The 25,553-nt window shown below is 42.2% G+C and overlaps 1 protein-coding gene across 5 annotated transcripts in view; it reads right to left on the reverse strand.

Annotated features, from left to right (window-relative positions):
- Positions 1-9,740: 9,740 nt before the first annotated feature.
- Positions 9,741-25,553, reverse strand: part of RPGRIP1L (RPGRIP1 like) — a 65,448-nt gene continuing 49,635 nt past the window's right edge. For 2 of the 5 annotated variants that reach the window (XM_020800042.3, XM_020800038.3), the window contains exons 23-26: positions 24,560-24,743; positions 17,057-17,141; positions 11,673-11,806; positions 9,741-10,842 (exon numbers count right to left, since the gene is read on the reverse strand). In XM_020800042.3, coding sequence (XP_020655701.3) covers positions 10,724-10,842; positions 11,673-11,806; positions 17,057-17,141; positions 24,560-24,743 — 522 coding nt within the window. In that variant the 3' untranslated portion in view covers positions 9,741-10,723. The remainder of the gene's footprint in view (positions 10,843-11,672; positions 11,807-17,056; positions 17,142-24,559; positions 24,744-25,553) is intronic. The other 3 variants (XM_020800035.3, XM_072980860.2, XM_020800044.3) reach the window with 2 other exon arrangements.

The raw sequence follows: 25,553 nt of genomic DNA on the forward strand, positions 1-25,553 counted from the left end.
TTTGCTCACCTGGAGAGAAGGCCTAACTGGTAGGCGCCATGCTTTAGACAGGCCTTACTTCCTGCTTGAAAAGGAAGTTCCCCCTCAACCATTGGGGAAACCTTATTTTCAAGCAGGAAGTTCAGCTTATCTAATATGGCATGTCGTCCACCAGCTGGGCCTTCTCTACGGATGAGCTGGAGAGACGTTCTGCGAAATGTGGGTCTTCCGGGTGGAAGAGTTATGGTAGTTGTGGTTCAAAAAGCACATTCCGAATGCTGAGAGAGAAGAAAGATTATGCCCACCAGAGGACACCAGTGTGGAGAATTGAAGATGGCAGTAGAGCCTGCGTTTGCATTTGGTTGTTTGTCACAAAACAGACTAATCTAATACGTATTTTGGGGAAGGAGAGATGGAGAAATGACTTCCTGAAATTGGTCAACCTTCTGGATGTCATTAAAGGGAGATTATATATAGACACCAACTGTAAGAAAGGGAAAATCTATTAAGGCAAGCTTCCAAATCCCAACGAAGGGGAAGCGTTGAGAAATTTCTGCAGAACTTCTGTTCTCCCATGCTCTGGTGGGAGTCGTCTTGGGAAGAAGCGACTATCTGTCTGGATAATTAATGGGTCAAGATCAGCCTTCAGAGGCTGAGCTCTAAATAGACCTGAGATCTTTTTTTCTAAAGGGAAAAGTATTATTTAAATCTTTCTAGTACCGGAACTGCACAGGAGGGCTGAAAGGCCGGCTGTATTTCTCGCAAGGAGAAGCTGACCAATCCCCTTTCACACCTCCCATTCACCACCGCCACCATCTTTGAGGATCAAACTGGAGTGTAAGGGCCGTGTGCCTACAGCATTGTGTGTTTGAGATTGCAACTGAAGTTGGCCATTGCACAAGCCAGAAAACAGCCCTTATGCCAGAAAACAGCCCTTTGCGAACCACAGGGCTTACATTGTACCATGTAGGAGATTTCTCCTTGCACAAGAAGGATTAAAAGGATTACTGTGCACAGACAGGACTATTCCCCATGTCATTTTCCATCAAACAGGAGAATGGTTAATATGCTTAGTACATATTTAGAAGCAGTGTTAACAGTGATTGGTTGTCCGATCACAAGCTTTTCCTCATCTCTGTGTCTTGCATTCCAGGGTGTGTTCTGCTTTGGGATTGGTTATCAAAAGGTTAAACACTGGTCTGGCTTGCAAGTCTGATGGCTGAGGGATGCCTCTTTAATGATCTCATGTCACTGGGAATATGAAATGCCCTTCATTTCTAAGTCTGATACTTGTACGCAGTCAGAAGGAAATTTATGCTGGCTTCATGGCTGATATACATTCCTGCTTCACAGGTCTGTGAGGGTCGGATCAGAACTTCTGTTCATGCTACAAGCTATTCTCTTTTAATCTTAACTGCCACAAGAGTTCCAGCGTTGGGGAATCAAAAAGGGCTGAGGTGCTTTTGTTGTGTTGTAAAATTATAATTTGGCAGGGTAAAGGAATGTTGGATTTGATCGGGGCTGACACTCAGGCGCAGGAAAGGGGACTCGAGTTGCAGGATTCGCTGTTGGACTTAAGTTCCTTCAGCAACTCGACTCGGACCCAATTCGGGTTCCCCCCCCCAATAACTTGGACTTGACTTGGAACCCACCCTTTTTTTTCCTGGGGGAGTGGAAAGCTTGTGTTTTTAAACAGGGGCTCAGACTCTAAGTCTGGGAGTCAGGAATTCGTACCAAAGGCTCGGATTTGGAATTCGGACCAACGAATTGCAAGCGTCCCTGCTTTCAGGTACGTGAGTACATTAAGTAACTTTTTAAAATTATTAAAAAAGAAAAAAAAAGGAAACTCAGAACTGCTTCTTGCAAGAGAGAGCAATTTGTAAATAGAGATACCTGTATGTAGCTCCGTGGTTTCAGTCTCTAGCTGTGGAGCCAAAGTTTGGGAGTTCGATTCCCCACAGGGCCTCCTTGCCATGGTCTGGACTCCATGATCCGATCTGTAGGCTCCCTTCCAACTCTGCAGTTCAAAGGCTATTATTATTATTATATCTGCTATCACAGGAAAAGTCTCTGTGTATAAATCACACACACTACAAAACCCTGCATCTGAAAAGGAACTCATTTACACCTTAAGAAAAAGATTAGCATATATTTACAGAGCCTGGTTGGGATTAAATGCATGCACTCTTGGTCACAAAATAGCAAGACTGTATGATTTGCTTAATCTATGCTTAATGTAAGCTAATAAATCTGTTTGATAATGCTTCTGTTTAATTAGACAAACACTTGTGGGCGTTTTGAAAGAACAAATACCATCTAATTAAGGGGGAATGATCGGGCGCCAAACCCATCAGAAAGAGCTTCCAAATGATGTGGATGTTTTCCCGGAAACCACAACATTACACTTGTTAAATGCAAAAAGATGTTTAATGTACTTGCCTTCCAGTGCAATCAAACTTGGGTCAACTCAGAACTAAGCCCCAGAGAGTGCGAGGGGACTGACTGTTAGGTAAACATGTTTAGGATCACACTGGAGGTAAATAAAATCTCCTAAAACTTAGTTAGACATCTTAATTCATAAGATCAAAGGGTTATTTTAGCCAATCCTAGTTATGATTAGGTAACTAGTATCCTATCTGAATTCTAACAACATACTATGTAAATCATGCTAAGTCATTAAAAGAGCTCTCAGGGCGTTGCCTGTAGGCTCCGCTGGCTCGGACATCTGCTGTCGACTCCTTTGTTCTCTCTCTAAGGCAATTAGCCTTCCTTTCTTCCGTGATCACCTACAGAAAGGTACAACGTTTTGAGGAACAAAGTACTCAGAAATGGCTTCCCCTCCCTTCTTCTGGAGACATCCTGGAACTGTGCAGGTTGCCTAGGGCCACCCAGGATGGCTCTTCTCTCAGGACGCGCAGTGAGGAACCGAACCTGACTCCCATAACCCACTGATCTTCTCATCAATAAGTGGCCGCAAGTCCCACTGAACACAGTGCAACTAGCCTTTGAGTAGACAAGTAGGACTTCGCTGCTAGGCTGCAAATCAGAACACCTTAAATTTGGCAGAAATAGGTGTGATTTACTTCCAAGTATACACGAGGATGCTTATGTAGCACCCCTAATATACAGCCACAGTGCTATTCTTTCTAGATATCCATAGGAAAATTGGTAGCTCATAATAAATCATATACTGCATTTCTCTCTATCAGAGTATCCCATGGCCTGCAGAAACGGGACGTGTGATTATATAGAAAAAAGATTACCTGGCCTTTTATCAATCTGCCATGAGCATTCAGAATCCAGAGGTTTCCCATTGTGGGCTTCAAAACAACATTTTATTCAACAGTGAAGTCTCCTGTTTGAGGAAGAAAAGAGAGGGGGGGAAGTGTTTTCTGTTGGCTCTCTCAATACATAAGGAAATAATTGTATATTCTATCACAGTGCCAGTTTGACTGAACATATTAAGGGGAGAAAACCCTGTATTTTACCAAATCCACAAAAATCCGAGGCAGATTGTTATTCAAACATGTGTAAGGGGTGTTTGGTATTTGAAACCACTGCTCTTGGACTGCTAACAATATTGTCATTTTGTTATAAGAAGATGTGACGGTATGAATGTAGAAGTTTTTTTGTACACACCAATGTATCATTGGCCAAGTAAGTGGAGTATTATGGGATGAGTATTTGGAGGCCTTTGGATATTTTGGATTCCCAACTACCATCAGACGAGGGCACGGGGTTATGGAAACAGACATCCAAAACAATGAGATGGGCCAAAATTGCCCAACCCCAATCTACATTAGCGTCTCTGTCTTTCATCCTCAAAGTCATTTCGAGTTCACATCCCAAAATCCTTGACCGTCGGCTCCTGATAGTTGAAGTCTAAAATGTCTGAATGACCCAAAGTTAAGTACCACTAACCCACATTATTGCTGCATTTTGTATCTCTGTTTATTAATGGCTTCGGTCCATTCATTTCTTCTTTCAGTCAAGCTGCATTTAAGTCATGATGTGCCTCAGTAACTGTATATCCATCTCACCCAAACAGGCAAACAATGGCTGAAATCCACTGGAAGGTCACAACTGGAATAGGACCATTGAGTCAATGGAATGTATGGAGTTGGATCACCAAATCCTCACTGGGGCCATTCTAGTTATGATTTCTTACTGGTTATATGCTTTGGAAGAAGCCACGATACCGAAATTACTTCAAACAGTGGTTTAACATTCAGGCCTGTTATGAAGCTGGCAACCACTGTTTCCTGAGACTATATAAAAATAGGAAGTAGGGATGGGCACAAACTGCCAATTTGGTGGTTTGTCCCAGTTCGTTTATCGGCCGAAAAGGTGTTCAGTGCTTCAAAGCCCCGCCTGCTCTGGCATGCAGCCACTTAGAGGCGGCAGCCTGGCTTCCCTGCCCCGCCTCATCCGGGTTCTGCCTCTGATTGGGCGCCTGCTGGAAGAGGCGGGACTATGAACCACTGAACACCCGTTCGGTCAACAAACAAATCAGCACGAACCACTCAACCGGGGTTCGTGGCCATCTCTAATGAGAAACTATGAATAACAAGAAGTTTCCAAGCTTGCTTGCTCTGGGTACAGAAAGAGGACAGCCAACATGCACTGGCAAAGTTTTGTTTAAATGTTTGATTCATGGCCGTAGGTCAGCCATGTGTCTATTTTACAGAGCACAGTCCTCTCTTCCTTATTCTTGTTTTTCCATATCTGTCAGAGGCTGAATGCCCTTAAAGGTAAAGGTTCCCCTTGACATTCTTAGTCCAGTCGTGTCCGACTCTAGGGGGCGGTGCTCATCCTGTTTACAAGCCGTAGAGCCAGCGCTTGTCCGAAGACAGTTTCCGTTGCCACGTGGCCAGTGTGACTAGGGAATGCCTTTTTACCTTCCCACTGAGGTGGTACCTATTTATCTACTTGCATTTGCATGCTTTCGAACTGCTAGGATGGCAAGGAGCTGGGACAAAGCGACAGGAGCTCACTCCGTTGCGTGGATTCGATCTTACGACGGCTGGTCTTCTGACCTTGCAGCACAGAGGCTTCTGCAGTTTAGCCCGCAGCGCCACCACGTCCCTTAGAGCTGTCTCAACTTTGATTTCGACTTGACTTTGTCGACAGCTCTGTTTGAAGGCATTGCTTATTTGAAGTCCCATCTAATTCAAATCCAGCTTGAACACAGTGAACTAACTCTCCAGAGGGAGAGGAGGGACCTTATTCGCTGGGAGACACCTGAGTTGCTTGCTCGCCCTCAGCCACTCTCTGGAGAGATGCACTCTTATTTCTATTTAAACCATAGATTGCCATTCCTAAAGTTGCATCTCTTAATATAAATTAGTGTATAATTTTAAAAAAAAAATGCAAAGCTGTGTCTTGCTTTTTCTTACTTTTGACAGCCCGCCTATTGACTACCTTGACTCTTGAAAATGACACTGTAAAGCTCAGGCAAAGCAGTTAAGCTTTGATACTAATTTGATGGAATTTTATTCCATTAAGCCAATTTCCCTTGGCTCCCTTTAATAAACTGATAATATGGGATGCATCAGCAAAGCATTGTAAATTGGAAGATGCTGTCCTGCTTCAACTCTCAGGGAAAATAATCTGAATAAGCCACATTTGGTAACCATAACAGTGGTTGGGTTCCCCACCCTCGCCCCTGGCCCTCTCGGTGGCTGGGAACTATTAGTTACCACAAAGACCAAGGTTTGGGAATTAGCACGAGAACGTTTCTCACACTCACCCAGAAAGTCGGCTTCTGTCCATATCACTCTGTGCTGGTTAGGAGAGAACATTTGAGGGAGGGGATGATCTGGTTCATAGGGTATATGATTTGCAGCGTGCAGGAGGCTGTCGGTTCAAGACCATGGGATCTTCTGAAAGAGCGTGGAAACATTCCAGGGTGAAGCTGCGGAAAACTGTTTCCAATAATGCAGAGCAAGACGGATCAATGATCAAATGGGTTTAGGGCAGCTTCTTATGAGACATCTATGCCCATACAACCAGGTTGTCCAGTAAAGGTAAAAGTTCCCCCTTGACAATTAAGTCCAGTCGTGTCCAACTCTAGAGGCTGGCGCTCATCTCTGTTTGTAAGCCAAGGAGCCGGCATTTGTCCATTGTCGCTTTCTGTGGTCATGTGGCTGGCATGACTAGACACGGAACAGTGTTACTTTCCCACTGAGGCGGTAACTATTCATTGACTCGTATTTACATGCTTTCAAATTGCTAGGTTGGCAGAAGCTGGGGACAAGCAATGGGAGCTCACTCCGTCGCACGGGTTTGAACTGCTGACGTTTCGATCGACAGCCAAGTGGCTCAGCGATTTAACCCATGCCCATAAAACCAGGACTTCCAGTAAACATTGCCAAGGCACTCATTGTTCTTTTAAAATATATGTTGTTGATGTGCTTAAAAGTACATTATCATAGCCTTAAAAAACAAAGTTTTAAACGCTGTTATAATTCTCCTTGAAACTGCAATGTAGGGATATGCACAGGGAACCAGAGTGTAGAAAGTTACTTTTAAAAAGTAACTATTTAAAGTGCATGACATAATACACTGCTTGGACAGAACATACTTGGTGACAAGGATCCTGGTGAAACGTCTTGTTGGGCTTAGTAATAGAGTGAATTAAAATCAGGAGGGAAGGCAGAGTTTTTTAAGCCCACAAAAACTTCTGCTGTGACTCATTTTGCCGGAAGAAACAACAAGATCCATTGTCATTTTTGCAACAACACTGAGTGTCACCTCTTTGAAAATTCCGAAGGAACTGGGTTTTGCCATATAGAGCGTAAATCATACTCCATGTTTGATGAAACAGGCTCTGCCTCAAAAGAAAGCTTATTCAACAACAACAACAACAACCACATTTTTTCAAAGTGGAACAAGACAGTAAGGATTTAACTTAGGTTTTACATGGAGTCATTTGAATCCACGGTCCTTGTTGAAAACAGTTCACACGGGATGTTGCTTTAGTCCATCTGGAACGATGGAAAGTTACAAGTTTACATCTGTGATTCTCACAGCCTTTGGACCCCAGCTGTTTTGAACTTTGGAATCCTACCACTGGCCATGCCGGGGTTTCTAGGAGCTGAAGATGAAGAACATCTGGAGGACCAAAGGTTGAGAAGGCCACTGGCATAGCTAATGTGAAGCATCAGATTAGTTCAATCCCTTACACCCTGCAATCATCTTCAGCTGCCACCTCTGGGTCTAGCTCACCTTATCCCATTCTGCTACAGCTACCTGTGTCCCATCGCCGCCTCTTCCTTGCTGGCTTTGACTTGCTGGCACTAGCCAATATGGTCCAACATTTCTTTGAAAGAGTAAATAAGATAACAAAAGGAAGGGTGATAAAGCAAAGGAGCTAAGCTATGGAGTTGTCCAAAGGGAAGCATGACCATCAGAGATCTCCAGGCACAACAAAGTGAGAAATGGGTGGTAGGAAAGAGAGTGAGGCTAGCTGGAGAGGTGGGATGTTTCCTAATAGCAGAAGTGGCAGAATTTGCTACTCTTCCGCTTCCTCCCACGGAACGTGGTCACATCATCCTCCCTAATGATAGGAGAGTCCTTAACTTCATCTAGACCAATACTCTGCTTTATCCTGACCCCAGACTCTTAATCCATCGAGCTTAACAATTATTAGTATCTATTTATTTGGTTTATATGATTGATCCTCTGTTCTCAGCAGAGGGATCCACGGGAGCTTAGAAATGATGTTCTCCAACATAAAGCTCTTCAACCTTCTCCCACCTACCCTCCACTTAAAGTCCAACACATGTATATGGATCCATTTCTTTCATTGCGTATATAGAACTGGTGTTTGAAGATAACTCCCAAGTCAGAATGTTGTTGTTGTTCCATATCATCAAGTTGCTTCCGATGTACGGTGAACAATCTCCAAAATGCCCTCTCAACAGCCGTCTCAGTTCTTGTAAACTCAAGTCTGTGGTTCCTTTAGGGTGTCAAACCATTTCGTGTTTGCTCTTTTCCTGCTGCTTTCAACCTTTCCTAATATTATTGTCTTTTCCAGACAATCTTGCCTACTCGTGATGTGCCCAAATTGTGATAAGATAATCAGGATAGGATGCGACCCATGCTTCGAAGACACTGGTATTCTTCCACAGACCTTCCTGAAAACATCATGGATCAAACGTGGGATTTCCTGCAATTCCAGTCAACCAAAGGCGAGGTGGACAAAAGTCGGCCAGAATGTACTGCTTTCCTCTTACTTCCATATGGCTTTATGACTGCAATGTCTATCCTTCTGCCTGCGAATGCTGAAAACGAAACACTTCACTTTAAATTGCCAATATTCTTAGTGAGGGGATGATTTTCTTTTCCAGCCTGAGATGGTCATTTGAAAAGACCGCAGACGAGAACACGGCAATTATTAACTGCATGGATAGCATTGTTATATGATTGAATTACTAGGTGGCACTGATGTTAGTTGTAGCTTACTGAACTCAAGTTTCCGGTTGCTGTTCTGTTCTTGATTGAGATACACAATAAAGTTCTTATCTCGTTTCCTGGCTGGTGTTATCCCCGAGGGCTTCTGTGACGCAGTTACCCTGCAGAGTTTGTTGAACAGTTGGGAAGGGAGCCTATGTATTTACTTCTTTATAAGGAAGAGATGTTGTTTTGGGTTGCAAAATATTAGGTAAATAATACAAACCTCCTGCTCAGATACCACAACCGCCTTTCTGAAAAGCCACTTTGTAAATCTCGGTGTCGAAGCTATGCTGTTTCAAATTAGTGAAATGTATAATAACAAGGCTTAATGAGAAGATGGTTGCAGGGAGCCAAAGGACACTAAGAAATTTACGCCAAAGACAATGAGCTAAGAACCAGTGTAAGTGAGAACACAAACAGGGCCCTGTTGTGTGCTGGGGGGAGGGAAAGGGAACGTCTCTGCGGTTTCTAGAACGTTCCACAGGAATAACTTGCCGGGAGAATTTGCCCAGCTTGCTCCTTGGAGAGGGTGGGTCCCTGAAGACCCGGAATGAGGGAGTGGGGAATTTAATGGCAGAATTCAGAGATTTCTGTGGTCAAAATATATATTCTGCTGGCCTCTTGATGCACGTCAACAAATTAATATTGTATGGCTGCCATTTCAAAGCCTGCTCACGGCAAAGAGACGTATCTGAAGCCATTAGAGCACAGATGGTTCAAACTATATGCAGATACTCATACTTGTATGTTTTTCTCCCTTTTGCATTTATGCTGCTTCCCTCCCCCCTTGAACTGTAATGAATTGTCTCATAATCTATTCCATCTTCTTGCCATTAGCAGGCTCTGAATGTTCACAAATAGGAGCAAAGAACTCATTTTCCAGAGCTTTAATCACACAAAGAGGGGGTGCCTAATTCTTTAAATGAAATGGTCTGTGAGCACTGAACTGGAGATTTAATATATCACGGCAAATTAGGTAGATTTTAATAAATTACTTATCTCTCCGAATACTTTACATATGCTCGCGAAAGAAATATAGCCTGTTTTGCAAACACTGGGAAGCTAGCTCTACCTATGAAATCCTGTTCAAAGAAATGAAAAAGATAACAAAGTGTATATAACTCAAATACGAAACATTAACATTCCCCCACAATCTGAATCTCATCTACGGACTTATCGTTTCTCCCCACCCCCCAACAGCTCTTCTAAAAGATACCAATTAAATCCTTCCTCACCAATGGAGGAAAAGTGGAAAATTGAGTTTCGAGGCTATTTTTCAAACACTGACTATTAGGATACAAGTATTCATTGTTCAGGTTTTATTTAAGTTTTCAACATGATTTAAAGAGGGTGGGGGGTGGGAACAAGTGGCCCAGCCTTGAGTGCGAGATAATCTGATCGATTCTTTTAGAGTGTTGTTTTACACTCTGATTGCCAGGAGCTGAAATATGTAAATCTCTTTTTCCTGCAGATGAAAAAGAAACAAAACAAAAAAGGGGGTTTGAGGAACACCCTCCCCTCCAAACTTAATAATCACAAACAACTGATTATAACGTTAGCAGAAGGGCAAAAGTTGTGTGTTTCTTTTTATAAAAGCTTGCAGTAATTTAATAAGTCTTGGGACCAGTCTCGTTCTTTATATTTAATTGATAGAAACGGCATGCATCAAAGAAAATGCATACTGAGATTTAATGTGCATAAAATGGATATTAGCATTTTAAAGAGGCAGATTAACACATTAATCCAAGTAATTTTCATATATTGCTTCTAATAAAAGCTTCACAGTATAAAATTCTTAATGAGGCTAATCGCAGGCATTCCATTTATCAGGGTGATTAGGGATAACATAAAAGTATTTTTAATCAGTTTTCTAAGGCTTAAGGTTTTTTTATTATTATTAAAAATTAAAAATTTCACTTGCATTTTTATTATGTTTTATGTAAGGCAAAAAATATGTCGAAAATGCAAATAAAGCACATCATTCAATCATGTAGGTATTAATTATTTACAAGCTGGTATCCACTGTAGGTAGGGGTAGAAGTGCACGCACACGCGTACACACACACACACACACACACACACACACACACACACACACACACACACAGAGTGTAAAGACATATATAAAACCCCAAACAGATGGAAAAATAAACAACTATACAGCTGAAAATGGTGAACCATTTACATATAAATTATACATTAACTATACTGTAGCATCTCTGTCTTCCCAGAGCTGCGCCCAGCGTAGGCTACGCTGAGCGAAGACACACCCATTGGCGCAAAGGGCTTATTTTTGAGTCTCCCGTCCATTTCCACGCTCCTTGTAGACCGAGCGCAGAGCATGAAGGGCTTCCACGGTTACTCTGAGCTTCCCAATTACTGCTCCATCGTCTTGCGTATTGACAACTAGAGAAGAAACAAAGGGAGGGGAAGCGACATCAAAAGCGAGTACACACATTCACAGAACTCCCACGCCTGTGAGTGAACTTCCGTTTCGGTCACGGATCAGAAAAGGCCTTTGGAAGAGAAAGGGAGAAGTAGCAACGGAACTGCCAGGTGTCAGGTGGCAACAGGATGGAAAGAGGTCCGAGAACTACAGTCGGGGTGCTGGGGAAGAGTTGCCCACTTCCCTAGCTGGAGGTCTTAATACAGAACACAGCGGAGATTTTAGTAACAAAACCATAAAACTTTGTTATTTTCGAATGCAGGAAAAACATGGACACACACACTGTATATGTGTCAAGAGTTCCTCGCTGAAAATTAAGCAGTGGCTCTTTCTACACTTCCAAATGGAATTTTCCAAAGTAACAGCTGAGTATAAACAAACAACCGTATGTAACTATGAGGACAAATTCTCTGTTTAGGAAATGTTATCTATCACGCGGCCACTATTTGACCTGGTCCAACCACACAACTTGCTGGATTCCTTCTCATGCCCACCTACGGCATTGTTTCCACATCTCTCTCTTCCCCCTCGAGGGGTCCTCCTAAGACCTGGTGCTCAGCCCCAAAGCTGCAGACACAACACAGGTACAGTATTAGGAATGGAGTCAGGCCATTGGCCCATCTAAGCTGGCACTGTCTGACACTGGATCTCCAGGGTTACAGGCCACATTTCTTCTGAAGGCCCTTGATAATCGATCATCTGAGGACTATCCAGGATCCCCAACCCCATCTTAAAAATAATTTGAGAACTGAACATTGGGAAAAAGAATTAAAAATGAGCTGGAACTCACCATTGATATCTTCTTCCATCATGTCTCGCCCTTTCCTAAATATATCACTCAGACTGATGTAGGCAAAGCCAATATCTTCACACTCAAGATCTTGTTCGTCCTCTGGGGGGTCAGTGACCACTGTGAATCGTATGCTGCCAAAGTGGGGGCAGGGAGAAAATGCATATATAAATTCATAGTTGGGATCCCTAGTGATGTGGGTAAGTTCTGGATAAATTAAATGGAAAGGGGGAATTAAGTTGCCACTAAGAAGGAACAGAATATGGAAACATCGGGGGTCTTTTTTTGTATTAAACTACGCCTCTGAAAATCCCCAGCCTGCAAGGCAGTTGTGCCAAACCTTGCAGGGTTGTATTATCCAGCTGCTTTATATCAATTTCCATGGGTCCAATATAACACATACATCCTGCCTGGGTTATATTCAGTGTGCTTCAACTAGTCCTTTTAATCGACACCTGTAGTTTCACATCGCTGATTGTACTGAACACCTAGGTCAATGGCGGCAAACCATTTTGGGCCCGAGTGCCCAAACTGGAAAAAACAACACAGCGGGCAGCGGGCTGTGGCGGAACCAGAAGGGGTGGCAGAAGGGGGAATCCCGGGCACGGAGGTGCCTCAAGATCCCACTCTGGATCTGCCACCAATGCCAACAGCTCCGGATCCTGGCCCACTGCTTGTCAACATGCCAGTACCTGAGGTTTGGCTGGGGGGTGGGAGTAGTGATCCGGCGACTTATGGCTTGCTTGCCCGCAGAAAGGGCTCTGCGCCCCAGCTATGGCACGTGTGCCAGAGGTTCGCCATCGCTCACCTAGGTGGCGGAGGGGAAACCAGTGGAGAGGATGTGCGGAAATGGACAAGTAGGTCTTTACTACGGAAAGAACGAAACATGGCAAAGATTTCTTTGAAGAAGGAAGGTCTATGGAAAGTGTCAAACTCATGATGAAAATTTCTTCACCAGCATTTCCCCTTCTTCCTTGGCACACAAATGCAGACCTCTTTATGCCTCCCTCTACAGCAGTAGACCCCAACCTTGGGCCTCCAGATGTTCTTGGACTACAACTCCCAGAAGCCTTCACCACCACCTCCACTGGCCAGGATTTTTGGGAGTTGAAGTCCAAGAACATCTGGAGGCCCAGGGTTGGGGACCACTGCTCTACAGTCCAGGTGGGAGCCCAGAGTCAAGGAGGGAGCCATCATCAGCCATTCCAACTGGGGGCAGTAGAAAGAGGTATAACGGAAAAGAGATCCAATCTACCTTCTTTCCTCCCCATTCCTTTTTCTATTTCTGTTGTGTCTTAAAAAAAAATAGAGCACCATCTGAAAATGGCTCTGGGACTCTTGTTGGCTATGGAGTAGGAGGCGGCTATGAAGACAGAGAGACGGACAGACAAACCTACATGCCATATCCTTTTGTTTTGACAGGAGAAAAATATGTTATTCTCCAGCAGATGTCTCAAACATGTATATACATTACTGTAAAATGACCTTTCGATGTACACATTTCTCATGGAGGATTATTCACAAAGTGGCTTAGTTATGATGCTGAAAGGCCCTGTAAAGTTCTGCCAATGAAGCTATTTACTTAACTACAAAGGATTGAAACAAACCATCCTTTGGAATGCACAGCTCCCTTATGTGAAAATTTTAAAAGCACACTATCCTTTAACAAGTAGACAAATAGCTCACTTCCTCCAACATGGCTTGGCCCTGTATTGACTTGAAAACACAGAACGGCCCGAAAACATGGAGACACGTGTAATTTATTACCTTCTCTGGCACCTTAGCCAACTCCACAATTCGGGAGGTCTAGCCAAACCACAGAATGTTGGCTTTACAGATTGTTAAGTGTGTTGTGCATGGCAAGAATCACGTCTATGAAACCATCAATGCCAATGGGAATTAATTCCACTACTCACGACACTTTAGCTGCTTTGGAAAATAATTTCTCTTCTAAGCTCATCCAAAAGATCAATGTGTTAATGGTAGGAGGAAGGACCTTTACCTGTACAACAGGGCTAAAATCAAAGCACAGCTTTAAATGCTCATATGGGTTTAAATTAAGATCCCACTATATTTCATGTATGCATGGAGGTTTGCTAAGAGTTTTGAGCCATGTCACTTTCTTCAACAGACCCTGAACCTCATTCCCCTTTTAAAAAATAAATAAATAAGAGTTTAAGGAAGCGCTACCTGGCTTCATAAAGAAGAAAATGATGATTAATAGGTAAATTAACAAACTAAAGCTTTAAGTGGAGATCCTATTTCCATCCACCTGGGAAGAAGTTCCACCGAACCTGGGTTACATCAGAGCAGGCATCTACAGAACTGGGCTGTTAGCTGGTTAACCCATAAATGGGGCGGAATCTTAAATGAATGGACTGCAGTGAAAAGCACGCATTTTGTTTTGGAAACTCCCCGAGGAAGAGACGTGCTAGTTTGTGCCAAAATCCTGTTGAGGAAACAGGGTGGTGTGGGGACAACGGCACAAGCTGTTCTCCCCTATGGCTGCCTGGCTGGTGTGCAATTGTTGGCTCAGCTGGAAGATGCTGCGGCACCCGACACAAGCCTTTTAAAATGGGTAGAATCCGCCACCCCCACAATTCCCATGGCACAAATGTCAGGCTTCTGCCAAAGAATCATGTGGTACCCCCAAAACTAATAAGTTTTGTTTGGCGTTCACTTTCCTACACTGCAGCCTGCTTCTTCTGATGTAAGAGTTATCATTTTACTATTCTGCGACTCTACTTTGGTTCCGTTTCCTTGAGTCCTCCATTAAGACACTGCATTTACACAGCACTGATAAACCCAATGCAAAACTTTGCACAGTTTTTTGTCTCGGTAGCCGACAGAGGGCTTTGGTGGAACGTGCAATGGTTCCTTCACGAGCTACACAGCTTTCGTCTTCGCCTTCCTCTCTACAAGTTACTACAGTGGTACTTCGGTTTACGAACGCCTCGGTTCACGTAATTTTCAGTTTATGAATGAAAATCCATCAAAAGTAATGCCTCAGCTTACGAATTTTTTCCGCAATACGAAGTAAGTTTGCATTGCGCCTGGGAGGTTTATAGCGCCGACCCCGTGCATGCATTCCTATGGGAAACCATGTTTCGGTTTGCAAATTTTTCACATTACAAAACGTCCCGGAGAATGCATTAAATTCATAAACCGAGGTACCACTGTACAAGGTTAGCTATCGCTGACTTATTCTGCCCCAACACGAGGCCATGTGTACCTAATTTGGGCTGGTATTTTTATCCTTGCTCCTTCGGCTTCCTAAACTTTAAAGTTTAGTTCCTGTTTCAGTGGAGACAGAATGAGAGAAGAAAAAAAGGTTTACCCTGATATTATTATATAAGGCCTTGTGATGAGAAACATGTGCCGAGGGAGCAATGCATCCAGCTTCAATATGTGCTGTGTCCGTGGATTGAGTCTTTCTCTCCTTACAGACCCACTTCTGAGGTGGCTTCATGGATAAGCCAGTCCAGTTGGCAAGGGCTCAATCCATATGCTATGGCAGTGACTTAGGAACTGCTGAAAAAATGCTTTCGTCTGATGGATGTCACTTCTAAAAAATGTTGGAGGTGTCATTGGCTTTTGTGTGCCTCTGTTCAATCAAGTCTTCCTGCTAATGCCCTGGCTGACAGGGAGACACATGGAGCTTTTCTGTAAACTAGGCATGGAACAGAAGAGGTCCACGAGGAAAAAGATTGTACCTGCCAATGCTCCACGTGTCTGTAAATCATGAAATTGGACCACTAGCCCCACAGGGACAACAACAACAACACCTGAACAGCATTGCAGCAGGCGTGAGGGATTTTAACATGGACTAATTCAACAGTGGGCAACTTCAGAGACCTTAGAGGCCACATGGAGGCTACCAGACCAAGAAGGTTAGTAGTCCAATTCCCCACGGTGCCTCCTTGTCAGGGGCTGGACGCAATGGGCCATAGAGTCTCTTCCAGCTCTGCAGTTCAAAGGTAATGATGATGATTAAAACATGCATTTCCGGTTTTGACTTTAGAGATGTTTCTTGGCCAAGGGGCAAGGATTGTGAACTTACTCAAAGAAAAAGACAATTAAAAAAAACCACTGCTCTTGGAAGTCCTCTTAAACACATTCAATTCTGTTGAAGAGTGAGGTGTCAGAAGCTCTTGAGAATCAGAAACATCACCCTGAAGGAAATGCTCTTGGAAAAAAAGAGCTTGCTTTGATGGACCTTTCCCCCACAAGCTTGCTGATAGGGACAAGAATGAAATAATGGGCCTGTATCTTCTACCCACGGAGCCAGAGGGACTGAGAACTGTTTTCCCTGGGTTGGATTCTTACATCAAGACTTTGAAGCTACAGAATTTCAGAGCCTGAGTGGAAGGTTTTGCTTTGTCACTTGACTTGGATCTGACCAAGGAAAAAACCACCTTGGCTGGAGAACACAGTGCTATTGGGGAAATCTGTAATAGTATTTGGAGTTTTGCTACTCCCAGCATATTACCCATCTGACTATTGTATGCGATAAATCTGGAAGTCCTTTGCTTGTTTGCTCAAAACGGGGAAAAAAGGGGGGGGGGTTGAATTGTTTCTGAACTTCAAAGCGCTTTAGATGTGATATGTGCTTTCTCTTAAGGGATCATTTTATGGCGCTTCCTGTCGGATTCCATTAACAAATTGCACCCCAGCCAATATAGGAAGCTCAATTTTAAAGTAAAATGGAGGAAACAAAGATTACCGCCTTTATACCAATAACTACCCTTCAGGTCTGCAGCGTCCATCTCTAAATACATGGGTGACTGAACTGTGTGAAAGGCTGATCAGCAACTCCCAGGCTTCTGAATGAACTGGTACTTATGGATCATAATTGTTATGCATTCTGATTAACAAAATAAACACATGTGTACTTTGTGTGAGCCTCTGGGATATTTTCTGATCCCAATGAGAATTCCAAGGTATTATGGGGTATAAAACCTTTGTTCATGAGCAGGGTGTAGCCCTCCTTAAGTGTTCTTAACTGTGTCTAGTCAACACATGAGCAGGGAAGTGTGCTAGTCTGGCATCCTCATTGCTGATCTGACCACGTGAAAAGCTATGGGCATGAGAAAAGAGAAGCTGATTTTGTGTGTGTGTCCAGAATCAAGTGGGTTCAACCCATACACAGCGAGAAAACAACCCAAAGTAGATAAGTAGCTACCATATTGGAAAAAAAACTGATAACAACGACACATGCTACTTTGAACAGCTTATCCAGGTGGAATAACAGGTAAGTTTTTTTTCTAATTATTTAGGCATTCATTTATTCTTTATATCTCCCCTTCAGATGCAATTATAAATCAATCTGCATGGCAAATTAAGTTGATCAAAGCATCCCAATACTTATTGGCTCCAAAACATACCTTCCAGGGCTGGGCTCCGATCCTTGGACTACGGCCCTGAGGAAATCTCGTCTCGTTTTATTGTTTGCTTCATCCACATGCATCACTTCAAAGCCAAAGAGAAAATAAAGTCGGCACAATTTGCTGTAAGAACTGGAAAGAAGTTTCTTGGTTTCTTTTCCCCTACCTTTTTTTTTTTTTGGCATTTAAATTTACAGCTTCCCTAAAATCCAGGAAGATGGAGCACCAGAGGTTGACTGGTGGGTTGATTTATTTTATTTTAAATATTCCTAAGTCACCTTTCTCTGGAAAAGGATCAAAGGTGACTTACAGCATTAAAAGAAACAAAAATAAAAGCTAGAACGAGAAATTATTGCAATATTAAAAAAAGAGTTAAACAAATATAGTTTGGCAAGCGAGTAAATCAGCTGAAAACACACATTAAAAACAACAATAGAAACACAACAGCCCTACCCCTCCATGCATCTGAGGAAGTGGGCTAGAATCATGTAATTAGTGTCACCAGGCGCTTTGTTGTTTTCGAACCAAGAAATGTTTCTGCTTACTTTTTTTTTGGTAAATTGCTGCCTAATATTTACTTCATGTAACAGCTTCGTGGAGTGCCTTCTTTATTAGCACTTCACATTTCCTCACATTGTTTGTTGCCGGGGAGGGGAAAGCAAAGACTTTTCTCGTCAGGCAAGCTTTGTCTTCGTCATTTGCTACTGAAGAGGGTTTAAAAAATAGGACTGTTGTGTTTTTATCGTGTTTTTACAGTTTTTATAAGGGTTTTTTTTTTGGTATTTTTGAATCATTATCATCATCATCATCTTAGAAGTGCTGAGCTGGAAGAGATTCCATGGATCATTGAGTCCAGCTCTTATCAAACAGGCACTGGGGGGGGGATTGAACTCCCAACCTCTGGCTCCAAGCCAAAGACTAAAGCCACTAAAGGATCCAAAATGATATACAAAATTGACAATAAACAAATGCATAATGAAGAAAACCTTCATGAGCTATCATGCTAAAAAGAAGACTATATTACCTGTCAGCCCAGGCTCTTCTTGTCATTATGGAAATATTTCCCTAGATCAATTTTTAATGTCGCTTTCGAAGAAGGGTGCCGTTAACCCTACTTTTAAAAATACCTTCTGGTCAACACCAGAAGTAAAAACAAGACCTGTAGGACTGGGTAACTGCTACGCATGAAGGGGCCGTGTGTCCGTGGCTTTGGAGAAAAGTGGGGATGGGAAGGGGGAAAAAGGGTGGCCGTCCGAAAAACAAAACAAAACAGGGAGGAAAACGGGAGTCGAAGTCGGAAATGGCATGTGATCCAGTTGTCATATCGCTGGCAGCTTTAGGCACATGCTGTCGGAAAAGATACAGGACAGCATCTAAGAATACCACACAGCTGTCATTTCCTGTTAATGGCCCTGGCCGTCAGGACTGTAAAAGCCACTGGCTTTTACAGCTTTGCAACGGAGAAGATTTACGGTGGTTTCTTTCACACGGTGAGAGTCAGTGATAGCGATATAATGTATGGCAGAGCACTTGTCCTTTTTGACAAGCCCGGTAATTTAATCCTCCTCTCCTGCCACAACAGGCAACGAGGAGAACTTTTTAGACCAGCAGGGTATGGAAGGCTACGGCTTGACATTTACTTGTCTAAATAAAAAAAAAGCACCCTAAAATGTTCAGATAACGTGCAGCCAATGAAATGTGCTATAGTTCATATATATATAGTTCATGGTACAAAAGTGTATAAGGCTCAAATCCTCTTCATGTTGACTACAATGGACAGCTGTGCATGCAGCTGTTTCCCCCCCTTCCCTTGGCGTGTGCAGAAGGACTTTTTAATTTCACCCCTTGCGTCATTTTGGACAGGGCCCTCTCTGGCTTGCCTAAAAGGAAGAGAGGGATTGGGTACACAGCCCGTACGCTCCGGATTTCCAAGTGAGATCCTGTCGCCTGTCTTTAACAGTGCGATGGGACTCTGTGTTTTTCCTGCAGCAGACCGAAATGTCTACCCTTTTGGAAATTTCCTGATTCAGGTCACAGGGCTGGCTCCCTTTGGAAACATCGTCCGAGCATGTGAAGTCACAATAAAAGCATTTCCCCACTCTAAGTTGGGAGTAAAAAGCATTCATTTAAACAACCATGGCTGATCAATAAATGCAGAAGTTGCCAGGGTGAATTTTGCCCCTGCCATGAACTGGCTAGCTGGCTTTAAGCAAGCTACTGTCCCTGAGCTTCAGTTCCTCTCCTGCAATGATGAAAAGGAAGCATCATAACACACTCACCCTCCCAATTGTGTGATATACTGTACAAGGGATATGATGAACTGTTCAGATTTGGTGGGGGAAATGAAACTCAGGATACAATTCATAGGTATATTTATGCACGTCTTTGAGTTCGTTATTGTGTTATTTTCTGTGGGTTTTTATTCTAATTTTATTGATCGTTGTGTTTTATGAACAATGGGCTTCCCTACCCCATCTCTTCCTCCACTTGGACGCTCGCAGGAGGAGGCCGGGTGGAGAATCTGGGGCACTCACACAACATCGATGGGCCCAATCCGCCGAATGGCGGTTCACGCCAATCTCTATTTTCCAGCCGTAAAATAACGTAAAGAGCACACCACATCAGACTACAGCAGTATTAAAAATATAAATATATAACATAAAAGGAGAAGCACATACTTAAAAACCCAACATGGCAGCAACGGACAAGATACAAACTACAAAATATAGTGGCGAAAAATAGGACTAAGTGACAAACCATTATAGAGGGCAGGTATCCTGAATGCCTCCTTGAAAAGCAGTATTTTTATGCACTTTCTGAATATGAAGCGGGAAGGGGTCTAGGACACCTCTACAGGTAGAATACTCTACAAAGAGGAAATACTGTATATAATATTCCAAATGCAAAGGGTATCTGGTTGTTAATTCCTTCTCTCACACACTTTTATAAAAAAAAATTCACACTTGCTTAGGTATCTACAATTTGTCCAAATCAACCACTCACATCTCAGGGCCAAAGGCTTCTGATCTATATAAATCTCATAAAAAAAAAAACTTGGAAGATTTCATTAATCTTTCCCCTTTCTCGTGTCAATTCCCAAGCAGGTTTATATAGAGTCAAGATAACATTCTTCAGGCCCACCATCATTAATCTTATTTCCAGGACCTTTTCTGGCCACCTCAGCATTCTTACGGCAATATTCTCTTGGCTCGATGAAATATAAATGCTATTTCCTTGTTATCAGTGTCTATCAACTGAACTTAATCTTTGTTATTTCAATTATGGTGGCCTTGTCCGGGAGAAGGGGGCAAAAGAGATCATTTTGTCAAGGTGAAGTTAAGACTCAACCCCTAAGGTGTAACTTATTTATTCCAAGTATAAAGGCAGTTTGCTTACACTTACAGTATTTTCCCTAGTCTCAGACTTCATAGTACATTCAGTTGGAAAGCACAGATATGAAGCTTGCTTGATGTTGCTTTCCCCTCTTCGCAACTGATCAGTCAAGTTCTTCTTAAGCCTTTTCATGTAGGATCCCCCTTCCTTTGTTTTGAACTTCCACAGAAGTTAGGAACAGGCATCAAACAAACACGGAGGGAAGGGTCTGGGACTCTAGCTGGAAGCTCCACAATGACTAGTTCTGCATGACCACTAAGAGTTCCCTCTCACAAAGGCACAATTCTACCAGTTTCCCAACAAGAAAGAATGACCCCAACATCAGTTTTGAGTCTGCGGCACAGATAAACCTATGAAACGGCAAGTGATGATTAATGGACTGTAAGCGGGGACATATTGGAAGGTCTACAGAGAGCGAAAGGAGAGAGCCTGGTGCCATGCTGGCTTTGTTTATGTTTCATTTCTAAGCTGCCTTTCTCCGAGGGAGGCTGGGGCTACACAGAAAATGCTACATCCCAGATTTAGACTAGCTTTGTGGTTCAGTGGCTGGAGTCCTGGGTGGAGACCCAGGAAACCAATGTTCTAGCTTATACTGATCCATGGAACTGGTTGGGTATCCTCGGTCAATGTTTATCACCCTGGTCTACCCACCTGCTGCTGTCAGGCTAAAAGTGCAGGCCAGGGGAACCCTAGGATAACCAGAGGAAAGATGGGATAGAAATGGAGCCAGTAAATACACTGTGTGTGGAGGGCAGGTACCAAAAGTCGATCAGAAGAATTTCATGGGTAGTAAGGCTATGAAACACACACTATGAAGCATTTACTGTTTCCGCTGTCTTTACCTCCTCCCACCACAACTATCCAGTGAGAAAGTGAAGACGAGGAAGCCACTAAATTTATGATATAATCACCACTTGGAAACATTACTTTCTTGGACTACAACTTCTAGCATCCTCCAGCCAACCATGTTGGCTAGGGGGATTCTGAGAGTTGTAATTAAAAAGGCAATGTTTTCAATGTGACCTTCCTTGCAATGTTTTCTGGGGTTACCTTCCGCTTTTGGCTTCCATTTACTCAACTGAGAACTAGAAACAAAGAGTATTTCTAGAAGGATAACTGAACAACTCACTCTTTTAGGAAGGCTCTTTATATGGATTCAGACTCTACAGTAAAAAAAAAGGAACATTCAAATATGATCTCTCTTAGTTATACTATGATCGCGAAATTGAATACATTAATTGCAGAATGGTTTCGCTCCTACCTACAGACTGATAAAAAGGCAAGTACAGGCTTGAGGGTGTGACAGCACTGAACCATTACAATAAGTGTTAGTTATTAAATCAAGATTCCAAAAGATTTTTCCTCCAGCTGAGATGTAAAGCAGCTTTTTTTTAAAGCCAGTCACACTGCTATAATATACATATAATAATAATAAAAAACTCAATAAAAGGTTTTATTTACCAAGAAATGATTTCTCAAATTACACATGGATTTATCATGCTTTTTTCATACAAAATCCTGGGGACTGCTTAGTTTCCATCTAAGCTCAAAGTACACTTCCTTTCCCCAATCATGTAAATCTCAGTTTTATTAAAGAAAATATTCAATTAACCCCAAATATTCTACACACTCAAATCTAATTAGGCATGAATAAGAAGTGGAGTAAAGCTATAGTAAACACACACATTCTGACTTCATTACTATTAGATTATTGGCTTTCTCACTGACATTATCAAACAGCAAATTCATTAGGGCGTTTGCCCGAGAAGGTGCTCACTTACAAGCAAAACTGGCATGGAACAGTGAATCAGGTGGCCAGTTATTTAAGGAGTGATCTAGGAAAAGCAAAGGAACCATGTTGGAAATGAGTTTTAACTTACGAGGTTGTGACGATTATGGGAAAAAGTATTTTCCAAAAGAGTTTATAAAGTATTGCCAGTTATAAGACTAATTATGAAAAATGTCTAATTCCCAGATTGCCACATAATCAGGGTGAAGTACAAAAACAAGATGGCCCACCAGATCGTTGAAACAGGCCTCAAAAGCTTGGATGTTCTAAATAGCCATGGGTTTTGGGTAGGTCAAGAGTCAAATTCTCACATTCCTGATTTAAAGTCAAGCACAGTCACTTCAGGGTACCTGAACTATTTCACTGGCATCAAAGTATAATAAAATAGCACCTTTCAAAAGCAGCATCCCCACTAGAGAGAGCAACCAAGAAGGTAACAACGTTCTTTGCTCCCATATGTTTCTGCCTGATTAACTTGGTTGGTGTCAGACAGCCTTCTTTAGGTGCTATCACTCATAACGGTGTAACGGATACTATCACAGTAAGAAGACTTCTCAAGTAGAGGCCACTTACTGGTGCAACATTCTTCCAAGAGAGCGCCACCTGCTTTTGTCATTAGTAGCATATAGGCGATATGTTAAAACCTTCAACTTTGAGTTATGTCTACCAAAGCCAGCTACTTTTTTATGTTAACATCATCCTTTTAATCATCATCATAGCCATCTATTTTAATTTTAATTTAGGCGTGAATAAGAAACAGAGTAAAGCCATAGTAAACATACACATTCTGACTTCATTACTATTTTAATTTTAATTTATCCTACTAGTTATTGTATCAGTTGAATGTTTTTATTATTTTATTTTTATTGTGTTTTGATACTGTGTTGTTTGTCTTGCTGTTAGCCACCCAAAGTGGCCTGGTTGCCAGATGGTGCAGGGGATGGATGGATGGATGGATGGACGGATGGATGGATGGATGGATGGATGGATGGATGGATGGATGGATGGACGGATGGATGGACGGATGGATGGATGATAGATCTTAACATTTAAATACTTTTATATCTCAATCCCATTTTGGCTGCTCACCTCTTTCCATTGTAAAATGTGTGGTTAGAGTGATTGTTTTTGTTTTTAAATATCTACGCCGCCCTGAAGAAAACGGCAGTTTGGAGTGGTTTATAAAAACATTTGGAACAAATGAATGACTGAATAAATAAATCCGTGGACGGATTCTGTGCTTGAAACATGTCACAAAAGGAACTCAAAACATTGGTACAAACAAGAGTTCCAAAAGTGGGAGAAATGAAAAATCAATTTTTAAATGTAAAATTAAAAATAAACCCGAAAAGGCACGTTCCATCATTCAGGTTCAAACTGCGAAGTAATAATTTTGGAAATCTAAGATTTTTTTTTTTTAAATGTCACCATGAGCCTTTCTATAGTGCCTGAAAAATGACTATGGTTATAAATGAATCAAGCTGGATGAGAACAGCTTCATTCCCATCGGATATAATAATATACTGCAACATTAATATCTGTATTCCAAAGGCATATCAAAGTTTAACTGTAAACTTTTTTACAGGGAATGCCCGAATATTGGTGCATTTGTTTTAATCCTGTGGATTTATTAACTCACCAATGTTTTCGCTACTTTGCAGCATGACAATCGGCCATCGACATTTATGATGGCCTGACACTCATTGGCTTATACACAACACTCTGGTGTTACATTAAAAATAACGATTTGGAGGAACAACCTGCCAACTGCTGCTTCCTCGTTGGCTTGCCCTCGTCCACAATTTCCTCTAAGGATGATTTTTCAGTTGCAAACAAAATTACGAAACAATGCCAGCTAGTTTTCATCCTCGCGAACATCCTGGAAGCCAACCTGTTCATTGACAGACCCTCTTCTGTTTATTCCCTGACAAGAGAAGAGTGGGAGGAGAGAAGGGAAAAGAAACTACAACTCCCAGAATCTCACAGCCAGCATGGCCAATGAGAGGTGTTGTTCTGAAAACCAAATGCTTCCTATCTCCAAGGCAGTTATCGTCTCCTACCAATGTCCCAAACGCTAGCCGTGTTGCTTCTTTGTTATCTATGCTTATGTGTTTTCTGAGGACAATGAGTTGTCTATCATGGAAAGGAGGAGTGTAATGAAGATGAAACCTTGGGCTACCCCTCAGAGATCCTGCATGTAATTATAATTCACAAATATCTTTTGGGTATTTCTTTTTAAAAGAATCACTTAAAAAAAAGAGACAGATCAAACAGGAGTAACTTTAAAAAAACAGTAAGATATATACTTAATGAAGACGTACCATGGCTGTAATTGAAGTAGACCCACTGTCCAATCCTGGGTTTCGGAAGCGATACTGGTGTTTCATAAGCCGGAAAAGTAGAGATCTTGCATTCTACAAACAGCCGCTGTATGGTGTCATCCCTCGCAATCTGGCTGTCCGTGAGGCTGAGCGAGACTATTTCAACACGGATTTTATCAGCAGACTATTTAAAACAAACAGAAATAAGAAATGCCAACAAGATGAATAGACTTGTTGATCAGGTACAGGTCCCCAAATCTAAAAAAAAAATAAAATCACTTTATGCTCCTCCTTTATTATTTCAATTGGATGCAAAAGCATCCATGTACGTATCAAGTCACCCGGAGAGGGCTGTTAACTTTAAACATGTAACTAGTACAGTACACATTTGGGAAATGCAGATAGCCATTGGCAGGCCCAACACCTGTCCCAAAATGTGTGGTGACACACATCTCACGTCTATGCTAATTTTTTTCTTCCTGCTTAAAAGAAGAGTGTACCCTTAGTGCGACATGAAGGGTATGGGCTTTACTGCTGGATGCAGTAAAATGCCCTATTCACCATAGGGATAAGCTCTTGAAACTGCTTCGCTAAGCTTAAGACAACAAGGAAAGGTCATCTCTCTGCGTGCCAAAAATGTGCTTGCAGACTGAATTGCACCTGACTGCATTTATGGCTTGGAAAAGCCACCCCTTTCTTCATGTCAAATATTAGCAAGGCAGCAGACACACTTTCTCCTGAATAAGTCAGTGGTTTCAAAGGAGGCATAATCACTGTGATACCAAAATTAGACTACACAGAAGAACATTCAAAGGATGAGATTCTGCTCTTCAAAGAGCAGACGGAGCACCTTGCCGCTCTCAACTGTCAAGTTCTTCTTTAACTTTTCTCTTTATGGTTCCCCTTCTATATTAAAAGACTATTTCTCCAGTGTGGAATCGGAAGGAACCCTTTCTGGTTGTAAATTCAAATTACTAACTTTGTGGTGGTAATT

This window comes from Pogona vitticeps, chromosome 10 (assembly GCF_051106095.1).
Source record: "Pogona vitticeps strain Pit_001003342236 chromosome 10, PviZW2.1, whole genome shotgun sequence".
In the NCBI taxonomy this organism is placed as follows: domain Eukaryota; kingdom Metazoa; phylum Chordata; class Lepidosauria; order Squamata; family Agamidae; genus Pogona; species Pogona vitticeps.